General features: G+C 36.0%; 1 protein-coding gene across 1 annotated transcript in view; it reads left to right on the top strand.

The window, feature by feature from the left end:
- Positions 1 to 12,198, top strand: part of LOC140137910 (uncharacterized) — a 50,109-nt gene that overhangs the window by 7,286 nt on the left and 30,625 nt on the right. Inside the window, exons 2-7 of the mRNA XM_072159715.1 lie at positions 2,773 to 3,140; positions 4,774 to 4,836; positions 6,058 to 6,345; positions 7,245 to 7,310; positions 9,359 to 9,424; positions 11,110 to 11,388. Of these exons, the coding sequence (XP_072015816.1) occupies positions 6,091 to 6,345; positions 7,245 to 7,310; positions 9,359 to 9,424; positions 11,110 to 11,388 (666 nt within the window). The 5' untranslated portion in view covers positions 2,773 to 3,140; positions 4,774 to 4,836; positions 6,058 to 6,090. The remainder of the gene's footprint in view (positions 1 to 2,772; positions 3,141 to 4,773; positions 4,837 to 6,057; positions 6,346 to 7,244; positions 7,311 to 9,358; positions 9,425 to 11,109; positions 11,389 to 12,198) is intronic.

Raw genomic sequence — 12,198 nt, 5'->3', positions numbered from 1 at the left:
TTGTCACTAAAGCATTTTTACCAAGATTTTTGGGGTATTTTTGTAAAATAATTTGGAGATAAATATGTTAAATTGATCATAACTTTTGTTGTGGCCACCTTCTAGTTTGCTTTTATGGAACAACATTTCACACACATGTCTGATGTAGAATATTGATTTTATGTGACAAATTTAGTACAAATTCTTTATTATTTCTCTGCTTTTCTCATTTGATTAGACCCAAAGAGAACAGACTCAGAATTGCCCTGTGCATATCACTAAGGGTAAATCTACCATATTGGATTGTCGCACATGGAGAGCAAAATGTTCCTCCGGCATTTGTCGGCACAAGCCTGAAATCAAACAGCAATTGAGCATTACAAAGGTTTGCATGTAGTGCTTTGCGCATGATATAGGCCTAACCCATGGTAGAGTCAAACTCTTTGGGTCTAATCTCTGATTTCCAAATGTAGTTACTTTATTTCATGTGTCACAAATGGGAGTTTCAGACAACTGCTGTGTTTCGATGTTATGAGTTGCAAAAGTTACATCACTTTTGCAAAAGCTGTGGTTGCTAATTATATATATATAAACGATCACCTTGATGCTCTCAAAAACAGAAGTATAGGTGAGAATCATTTTTCTGCAGAACCAGTATATTCAGCTTGAGATTTTTACAGGAATGTGATCTGATAGAATACTGGAGGTGTGAGGCAACTGTATGAAGCTCTGTAAGCAGCTTGCTTTAGAGGTCTGATGCTTTGCCGTTCATGCGATGGAAGAAAGAATCGGCTCCTGATACTCGGCCAATGGCAGGCCCACCCAGTATTCAAAGAAAGTGCATGGAAAGTGTATTCCACATACAGGTATGGTTGTGATGCTAGTCTTTATGTAAGTATCGCCATGAAGGTAAATAAGAAGTGAAAAGCCCTGATACTCTGCAATGGTAGGCTGTGGTTGAAGAAAGTGAATGGAATAGAGATCTTTCACATTTTGTCAACTCTTTAATAACTAGTTTTTAGAAATATTTGTTGGAATGTTATTAAAACTTTTATACCCTTTATATCATCGACAATAAAATGTTTGCTGTAAAATGTTGTGTTTGCTGGATAGTCACATCTGATTATGTGCATTTAATCTTTTCATTTAATCTTATAACTGAGTTATGGTTACATTATTAATGGTTTTTAGTATGCCTAGTTCATTGCCATTATCACCTCGACATTTTGGTTAAAATTAATTTTGAGTTTGTGAAAATAATGCTGTGGGATTCACATGGTTTTATTGGTTTAGGTAATTTTATAATTTGTGGAAAAAGCCACTGATTTATAGAACACTGTTCTCACATGTGGTTTACAGTAAGTCACTGACCACATCCACATGAATACCACTTTAGCCATTGATGCAATGCTACACAGGTGCTGAACTCTAACCAGCCTACCTCTTTTAACCATTGCAGCCAGGATCAGATCCCTAAGTTTTTACAGGTAAACCAATAGAGAGTCAGTTCTTAGTCTAGGAGACATTGCAACAAGAATCACACTGCTATGATCCAAATATGTCACACGATCTGGTCCATGGGGGCCAAAGAAGGCATTTTTAAAAATTGAGTTACTGTAATGATTACATTATACATACAACAAGCTATCATTTACTGAAAACACCATAGGTCTAGCATATTTAGTTCTAAAGTTGTGCAGTTTTTTAATGTCTATTTTCTTATGTATTCTATTGTTTTTTACTCCATATTTTTGCCTTTATCTCGGTTTCAAATTTGCCGCCTTTGGCCCCCTTGCACCAGGTCGTGTCACATATGTACTGTCGTGCCCAAGTGTCTAACATCATACACTGATTGAGACTATCTTGACCTCTTATTAAAGTTTCAGATAAAATATTGGTAAAATAGGACTGGTTTATTTCAGGAGTTGTAGGCGAATATTACTGTTACAGATTTGAAATTTGGAGGAACATATGCTTCTGATTTATTATAATACAAGGCTTATTGCAGTTTGAAGCAGAGTTATGTTTGTGAACTGCTTGTACCTGATTACGTATATTGTACTTGGAAGGGGAACTCCATTATACATAAAAGTTAGGCCCATGACCTGCTGTTTATTCTGTGAGTATGGTGTATGACAAGAGTGCTCCTCATCAGGACATGGTGTAAGCATTTTGGTACAATAAGGACAGAGCATAAATACAAGACTAGAATAGAATGATATATTGAACGATACAATCTGAGAGTGTAGAATATAAAGAATATTTGTATCAATCTGAACATCTTTGCTTTGGGCCTCATTCCGCAGAGTAGCAATACATATTTTTTAGATTGTTAGCAATACCCTCACAATAACTGATGCATATAGTCATTTACCACTAAATATTATTATCTTTGTGTCAAATGAAACTGGACCAAAGATTTGGCACTAATAGGAAGCAAGTTTGTTGTGTTTGTTTGATTGTTTGTTCATTTTGTTTTGTTATGATTTTTTTTGTGTGTATAAAATAGCATTGTTGTCATTGAGAACCTGTTCATTTTTAAAACGTTAGCCAGACATATTAAAACTAACGTTTACTGTATGTATTTTTAGAAGTGGTGAAACCAGGGATTTAAATTGTCAGGTATTTGCCTGATTTCAGGCATTTTGCTTGTATTATCCCTGTATAAACATACTAATTTTCAGGCAATGTTAACACAGTTTCAGGTAATGCTGTCTGTGCTTGCTTTCATAGCTGTGAAACATCTGTGTGTGACAACTAATCAAGTAAAATGTGTTATTTTATACAATACAGAAAGAAATGGAGACAAAATGGAAGAAACATGCAACAATTCAACAGAAGGAACATCAGATGGAAACCTCATCAAGCATAGCCCTACAAGGGGTAACGTCATACTCGGAAGCAAAACTACAAGATTATTTCAGCAAATATGGGGAAATTTTACAAGTGAAGAAAGGTTACAAGAAAGATGTTCCACTGGACTTTGGGTTTGTTAAGTTTAAAACACCACAAGCAGCAGAGAAAGCATTCCAGAGTGGACAGGTGCATAAAACGGATAACAAAAAAAGAGTGCATATCATCGGGATGGGTTTGTCATCTCAAGATATCAATCTTCTTTTGGAAAGAAAGGCAGCACGAGTGGTACTGAGAGTCGGCAGAAAGTAAGTGAAAGACCAGATTGAGATTTGGTATTATAGACTTTGATTTGGTCAGGTTAGTTAGATGAGGCCAAATAAACAAATAGATTTGTCTCATGTCCCCGCTCACATTAGATTTATGTTGCGTGTTTACTCATGAAAAATTGCAGAAGTTGAATTTTATTTCTTTCCTTTTTTTAATTTTACATTTTAACAAAAATTTCCTGAAAATCTGCTGTAATATTACTATTGAGTTTCAAGTTTGAAATATATGCATCATGAATACTTCAAACCCATGAAATTGCAGTAAGTAGTGTAGGGTGAAATGCCATTTCAATACAATGTTGTAGATCCTTTAACCTAGAGTCCGAAGTTTACCGTTTTCTAAAATCCATTTTCCGTGTTGTAATCTGTGTTGTAAAATTTGTAAATCCGTGTCATGAATAAATACTTAAAATGTATAAACAATGATATTAATATCACAATAAAGTGTTCAATATCGCGATCAATATGCTCTGATTAGAATATTATCACGATAATAGGCCGACTATTACGATGTTTGGAGGGATATAGGGGGTTCATACATGGTAATATACCTTATTTTAGTATTATTAAACAGTATATTTATCATACACAACTCATGATTGTTTTTAATATTTATTTCTCTTATCTTTTAATAATTTATGTCACATCGTACAAAAATGTCATTTTCCGTGTTGTACCTCCGATTCCGTGATTTTCTTCCGTTTTCCGTAAAACGGAAAACTTCGGACTCTACTTTAACCTACATTGAGATGTGCTGTATGGCAACACTATAGATTGGGATTAATACAATATGCCAAATTGGCATTGTTGAATATTAAATAAGTAAAATAAAAAAATGCATACCGCATTATGTTTTCAATTCCCATGGAACATGAGACAAATCAATTTTATTGTTTAGCCTGATAGACAGACAGGCAGTAGGTATGAATCAATAGATAGTAAGTTATTGGTCAGATTCAATGTTATGCCTCAACGCCCCTGTGCGCATTTGGGGTTTTTTTTAGCGTCTGCATTTCAGCTGAAACTTTGAATGAATTTTTTATTTAAGATTTTTTTATAGGTTTTTAGTTTTTGCAGTAAAATCATGAAATTCTGAAGTATTTGCAAGAAAATTTACTTGATTCAATTATAGGTATAAACCAATTGATATTTGTTCTTCAATTATATAAATGAACCACAGTTTTTTGCTGTGTAATTTGAACACTTGCAAATGACATCTTAATTCAAAATCAAGTTTTAATAAAATCTGTAAAAAGAAAAATTGCATTCTGCATTTGTTTTTGTAACTGTCATTGGCTTTGAGAGATAACATTTATTTTTTAGCCTTAGTTCAGTTTAATATTTATGAACTTCACACATGAAAAATCAGTGACCAGTCAGCTTTGGCATATCAGGGACAAACAATAATTTAAGCATATTAGAAAATACACAAAAACACATATTTTGCACATCAAAAGGTTTTATATAATTATATAAAATGTAAATAGATTATTTTAATATTTACAGATCAAATCAGTGATGATTTTTAGCTCGATTCCAACCTCCCGGGTTTTTCATCGGGACTAACCTCATAATGATCAAAATAATATTTCCCATGTATTTCTATTATTAGGAGCAGAAAACTGCAGAAGTGAAAACTGATGAAGAGCAATCGGTTGCAAGCTCACAAGAATATGTAAGGATAGCTTATTAATATGTAACACAACATGTGTCGGTAGCTTTTGTGTGGGGGGGGTAACACACATGGTGCTGATAGCTTCTGTGTGTGTAGGGGGCATAACACTACATAGTATCAGTAGCCTCTGTGGGGATGTGTCAGAGGGGGGGTAATACTACATGTCGTTAGCTTCTGTGTGTGTGGGGGGGAGTTACACTACCTGGTGTCAGTAGCTTCTGTGTGGGGGGTGTCTGGGGTAACAGTACATGGTGTTGGTAGCGTCTGTGTGTGGGTGGTAATGCTACATGGTATCGGTAGCCTCTGGGGTGTGTCTGTGGGTACCACTACATGGTGTCGGTAGCCTCTGTGTAGGATGTCTGGGGTAACACTTAGCTTATGTGGGGGTGTGTGAGAGGGGGTAACACTACATGGTGTTGCGAGCTTCTGTGTGTGTGTATCTGTGGGGGAAACACTACATGGTGTTGATAGCTTCTGTGTGGGGGCAACACTACTACACGGTGTCAGTAGCTTCTGTGTGTGGGAGGGGGTAACACTACTACATGGTGTTGGTAGCTTCTTTATGTGATAGGGGGTAGCACTACATGATGTCAGTAGCATCGGTGTGTGTGGGTAGCACTATGTGGTGTTGGTAGCTTCTGTGTTTGTGTATCTGGGGTGGGGTAACACTACATGGTGTTGATAGCTTCTGTGTGGGAGTAACACTACATGGTGTCAGTAGCCTCTGTGTGTGGGAAGGGTAACACTATGTTGTGTCTAGAGCTTTGTGTGGGAGGGGGTAAAACTACATGGTCATGATGGTGTCAGTAGCTTCTGTGGGGTAACACTACATGGTGTTGGTAGCTTCTGTTTATGGAGATTATTCCTCTAATATATAAATCCTATCCAAGAGTTGTGATGGGTTTAGAACTTAAACAAAACAAGTTAGACCAAGTCTAACTTCAGACTTGGTCTAACTGTGGCAGTTAGACTAAGGGAGGGATCTTTCTTTTCCGCCTTTACTCCTAGCAAAGTTCAAAAACTAAGCTGCGGCCATCTAATATAAAGCTATATGTATCTACAATAATATAGAATAAGGTATATAAATACCAAAAAGTTCTTTCTCTGTAGGACTAATGTAGTTAGACTTAATTTGTGCATAGAGGTAATAATGTTACAACCCTAGATTTTACTTTTGAGAATTCCTACTCATAATTGATTGTATATTTTTTCTTGAAACAGAACCGCAGAGATCAGGATTTGTATATTGAAGACATGGGAAATTGCACTGAATCTGACCTAAGACATTACTTCAGTCAGTTCGGTTTTGTGAGGAAGATTGAAGTATACAGCGAACCACTTGGTTCCTTTTGCTTTGTATGTTTTACATCGGTGGCTCAGGCTAAAGCAGCTTTTGAAGCAGGAAGTCTCATGGGGCACATGATTAGTAAAAGAAAAAGACTGCATAATATTGGAGATGACACCCTCGTGGTTTGTTACCGAAGACATTGTGGACCAAATCAAGACCAGGTAATAGCATTAATCATAGGATTTATGACATAATTGTGGGCCTGTGTTAGATCGGTTTTGGATAGAAAATGGGTCTAGCTCATGATGTTTACATCAATTCTGCATTTCCAATTGAAATACACTGGAAGACTACCCACTAGGACCATTGAATACATGGAGTAACTTTTGGAACTAAATTTGCAGTGCTGCAAACATGCCCTTGCTTTTTCATTAAGTAGCAGGAGTTCCAATATGATTGGGTATCATCGAAACGGCCAAACAAAATTTGCTGCTGACAATTCTTTACTTTTTTGTCAGGTGCAATTTGTTCTGCTTTTTGATATTACTTTTTTGACATTTTACTACTAATTTCTCCATGCCAGATTTTATCCCCTTGCATCACCACTGTTTGCCCATCAACAGAACAGAGCTCAGTGGCAAATAGAATGATGAAGTACATCAAATAGTGCATGAACATTGCATCGATGCACTATTTGCATCTTGCTTAAATTGTGTTATTTCCCCTCAAACCCGATAAAAAGTCGACAGCTCGTTGCAAAAGGTTACCTTATTCCGACTGGTCATGTTTACTTGTTCACCGTCAGCTACTCCGACCCACCAGGTCGTGTTTACGTATTACTCTTGACAAAAGTCAGCAATAATACGTCATGTTAAGCTACTCTGACCTTCCCACGACTTGCGTTCACACCGGCCTCCCTACACAAACAGAAGCTATCAGCACCATGTGTGGCACTACACCGACATTTCACACAACCTTCCGCCGACCTATCCTTCCTCCAAACCCTACTCCGACCTTGCGCCGGATGTAAAACCGTCAGTCTGAACACGGCTTTTATTTAAATACCCTAAGATAACTATCTAGTGAATCATCCAATGTTTTAATATATCCTTGCATATAGGTTGATGCAACTGATGACTTAGTTATGGATGACAATGAACCCAGTGCAAGCATACAGCAATATGGGGTTAGTATAGAATACTATACAAATAATGAATGTTTATGAGGTCAATGGTAAGAATATTTTCATTCGTTGAAAAATTGAATGTTCCACTTAACAAAGCAAATCTGAATTGAATGGAACATTACATTTTTCAACGAATGAAAATATTCCTTCCATTACACTAATGAAAAACATTCATTATTTGTTTTATATAACATCTAAGTAGATCTTTGACATTTGATTAGTTGATAGTAATGGCTTTGCACAAGTTAAAACAATTTCACTTTATAAATAACGTACCACTTGTCTTGAGTCATTGAAATTCCATGGTAGTAACTGGATTCCTTGCCCCTATTATATACATGTGTTATTATTTTTGGAGAAAAATGCAAAAATAGTCACACATTTATCAAGGGGTGTAGTACCACCTACAGGGGTTGATGTACATAGACCGCTCGATCACTTGGTCAAAAAAGATCAAAAAGATAACTACATGTATATGAACGATAATTGTACAAGGATTACTTGGCGACTTAAAAATTTGAAGAAAAAAATCGCCTTTGTCTTAAAAATCCGGTAAAACTTGAAAATTTATGAAAATTCAGCTCAAAATCCAAGATGGCGGCCGTAAAGTGAAAATTGACAGAAGAAGAAAACTAAATCGAAGCCACACCATTAACATGTCTCACATGATAGGTAATTGCATACAGATTAATTGCAGGCCTCGAATTAAGGATCTGAAGGGGCACAGCAACTTTTTTAGGGCAAGTTGTTAATTGCCTTGGATTTTCACTCAAAAGGCAAGGCAGCACGGCAGTTTGTAATATTTCAAGAGGGCATCATGGCAACTGTTGAAAATTTGAGAAGGGCGCCAAGGCAATTTCTCAAAAGTGAAGAAAACACACACAAACATAGATAGATGATTTTATTATGAAGGGGCAGGGCTGGGCCGGGCACCGACGCAACTTCATTAGAGGGCACGACAAGTGACTGCCTTGGGTAAAGGACATATTTTGAGGGCATTATGGCAGTGGGGATGGGCACCCACGGCAAAATGCTGTGGGTTAATTCGAGGGCTGATTAATTGGGGACTTTAAAAAATGAAGAAAAAATTGGTCTTTGGTGTCAAAAATGCACAAAATGGCAAAAATCCAAAATGGCGGATATACGAATAAATGATCAGGGCCAACACCTGTGAACCATGCATATGGTCTAACCAATGCGTATTGTAAGCTTACCTTTTCAAATTCTAGTTTTCTACTTTTTTCAGAATATTCATAGCTTTATTTGTACATGTGGATTATATTTCATGAGGTTATTCATCATCCAGAATTGCTGCAAATTAAGTTGTCATTTTAATCTCCCATGACCCGGTATGCTAGCAGTGGCGTAGCTAGGGCTTGTGGCACCCAGGGCTAAGGATACATATGACCCCCGATTCTGGAAACAAATTTGCAAAATATGGCCTACTACTAATTAATTTTAGTTATAATGAAGTTGAATATCGGTCTTACATTGATATTTCAAATGATTCTGTGCTGAAATTGCACGCAAAAATTTTGACTTTCATCACTTGGAGGGGCGCAGAATAGATGCTGAATTCGTCAATTCAGCGCCCCCCTAAGGGTGGTGCCCAGGGCATGTGCCCCCAAATGCCCCCACTCCTCCTTGCTGCGCCTCTGTATGCTAGCATTGTTAGTGTGAATGCATGATCAGGCCCATGTTTGCAAATATCGCCTCATAGTGATAGCAAAGTCCACAGCAACTTGGCACAGACTTGACTAGCAATCCATGGTCTGACATCTTTTTTCTGAGACCAATTTTGGGGAATTTGTGTGCAAAATTGCAAGGGAAAAAATTGCTTCAAAGTTGTTTTTTTATATTGAAAAAACAAATCCCCAAAATGCATGCTAATAGTCGAAAAGTTTCTGAAATTGTGGGCACTATTTTTGTTCTGGGTTCTATGAGACAGGAAAGTTGGGTGGAAAATCTTCAAAAGATGCCCAATTATGCTGCCAAATGACCTTGTTATCATCAATGATGCAATGTTTTTAATTTATCCTTGCATACAGGTGGATGCAACTGATGAAATAGTTATGGATGACACCGAATCCAGTGGAAGCTCACAGCAACGTGGGGTTAGTATAGAATACAATCAAATAAAATACAACCAAGCATTTTAGCTCCTTTCAAAGACCACAGCACTTTAAAAAGTAAATTATACTAATAATACAACAGTATTCTACATAAACAACAAAACAATTTTCAACCAAAGCCAGGTTGCCAACATAATTCAGCCTGAATCATGGTTTGAAGTCATCAAAAAGTCTCCCCATATTTCTTTTAAGGAAAGAGGCCCTACATGTGACATATTTATCCGCATGGCTAAATGCTCTACTCTGTCATGACCCTGTTCAACAGAAGCATATTAATATATCTAACACACCATTTATTCCTCAGAAAAAAATGTACACTACAGGTTGATCCTAACATTAGACTGCATGATGTGGTCCTTGGTTCTAATCCTTTGATCTGTGATAATTCTCAAAATGTTGGCTGTCATACAAAATGGTTCATCAGGGCTGCTTAATTCTATACTATTCTGCTAGGTCTTTTCGCACTATTCCCGATCACTCTTCCTGCCTATTATGCAAATAGAATTACGTAATGCCTGGGCTATTCGTCAAATGATGTGATGATGATGGGATTCAATTAATCAACCATAACCATACTTCCATGTTTCCATTGAACAGTGCCAAATTGACAGAGTGTGAAAGGATGTGGCAGAATTGTATTTTATTACTATTTATTTATTACAATTTCACAGGAATATATCAAAAGAGTATACATAGAGTACACTAGCTAATGTAACTGAATTAGCTTGTAGCTATTACAAAGAAGCATCCCTTCGAACAAAACATTACTGATAGGAAATTCAGGACTTGCATACAGACACATATAAATGCTTACAAATTGATAAAAATGGATTGATGGAAAAAAATACAGCACTTTTTGGATTAAAAGAAAAAATACTGTTTCCCAAATGAAAAATCCTAATCCTTTAGTTATAACTAACTAGCAATGAAAGTAAAATTTTAATATTTGGTAAATTTTTTGAAAAATAAGCCAAGAACTTGCAATTTTTTTTACAATATTGTAGTCACAAAATTCTAAGACTTTGAACAAGTCTAAGCATTCCAAATCTTGAGTATTGGCTAAGATTATATTTAATTTTAATTTTAATAATTTATATTATTTTTGATAATTGGTTATAAATAAAAATGTGTTTTACAAAAGTTAGAATGCTTAACTTGGAATAAGTCTTTTGGCTTGATTGTCACAGCATACAAAAACACTAGTAAAATGGCATGTTTTTGGCCCTGATTTCCAAAAATTGGCCAGATATTAAAATTTGACTTCCATTAACAGTTGTTACTAACTAAAGGATTAAGATTTAGCAATGTTTCATTTCGCAAAATAGGATAGCATTTTCTTAAATTTAGTGCTGTATTTTACTAGAATCTGGAGTATTCTAAAGTTTGTTTTGTTATATAAGGCAGAAATTATTCGGCTTTTGTTATTGCGCGCATCAATAAAGTCTCAACTTACAGTCGCGTAAATTCACATAAGCCTAGCGTAAGCATTGCACCCGACAGTGTGCATGCCATTCTTTATCAATACACAGTGTTATGAGTCTGCCTTATATAAGCCGAACAAACTTTATTTCGGTAATATTGAATCCCTACATGTTTGTTTTTGTCAGTTTCTATAAATCTCCACTATGTAGTCAATAACAATTTTCATGTCATTTTATTTGAAACAGCCCAAGAAATATCGAGAATTGTTCATTCCTGACACTGGAAATTACTCTCCTCGCAATATCAAACTCATCTTCGAAGAGTATGGACGTGTGACAAAAGTCACAGTAAATCCAAGGAGAAATGGAATCCCATTTGGCTTTGTTTGTTTTGAGTCTGTTGCTCAGGCGACAGCAACCTTTGAAGCGGGAGAAGTGATCCCTGGCAGGAAAGAAAGACTGCTTAATGTTAAAGGCCAATTTCTGCTGGTGTCTTACAAGGGCGAGGAAGAGACTGAAGACCAGGTAAGGCCAGGGAAGTATCTTACCCTTCCCAGAATCCTTTTCAACATAATGCGCCACCTCTTTACATCAAATGACGCTCCTATTACTTTGTACAGGTTCCCTTTGTTTTCATGTTGAGAATAGACTGGCTAAACATGGATTGATAGTCAAGAAATCAAACATATTTTGTAAGATATGGATGTGCTCTGTTCATTGAGGGACATTTCGTCACTTATCAACCCATGTTGCACTAGATATCTAATCTGTACAGAAAATTGAAATGAAAGAAATGCTTTGTGATAATGCTAAAAATAAAAAACAAATTTTGTTTTCCGTAAGCTGTGCATATGTTATTTGGGGGAACAAGTTTACCATATTTAATATCAGGGAAGTACCGTATTGGTCCGAGTATAGTCCCACCCGTTTTTTATGTGAAAATTTTTCACAATTGGGGGTGGGATTATACTCAATTTCAACAAAAAAAATGCATTCAAATTCAATGCATTTTGAAATCATTAATAGAGTATGACATGAATACAAATTATCAATTTTCATATTAAAATACAAAATATCTTGAATTTTTTTTTTTTTTTAATTTTTTTAGGTCAACCATGAATGATCCTAGCATCTAGGTCTAGGTCCAGGGACACTCCAAAACCGGAAAAAAAAAATTAAAAAAAAAAAAAAAAAAATTCAAAATATTTTTTTTTTTTTTTTTTTTTTTTTACAATTTCTGAAATTTTTCGAAAAAGGGGGGGTGGGATTATACTCGAACGTGGGACTATACTCGGACGAATACGGTATGTAGAGAAATTCAGAAAAATATATTTG

The sequence above is a fragment of the Amphiura filiformis genome, chromosome 17, assembly GCF_039555335.1.
Source record: "Amphiura filiformis chromosome 17, Afil_fr2py, whole genome shotgun sequence".
Taxonomy (NCBI): Eukaryota; Metazoa; Echinodermata; class Ophiuroidea; order Amphilepidida; family Amphiuridae; genus Amphiura; species Amphiura filiformis.
Note: the sequence above shows the minus strand (reverse complement) of the source record. Positions and strands in the feature narration are given on the sequence as shown.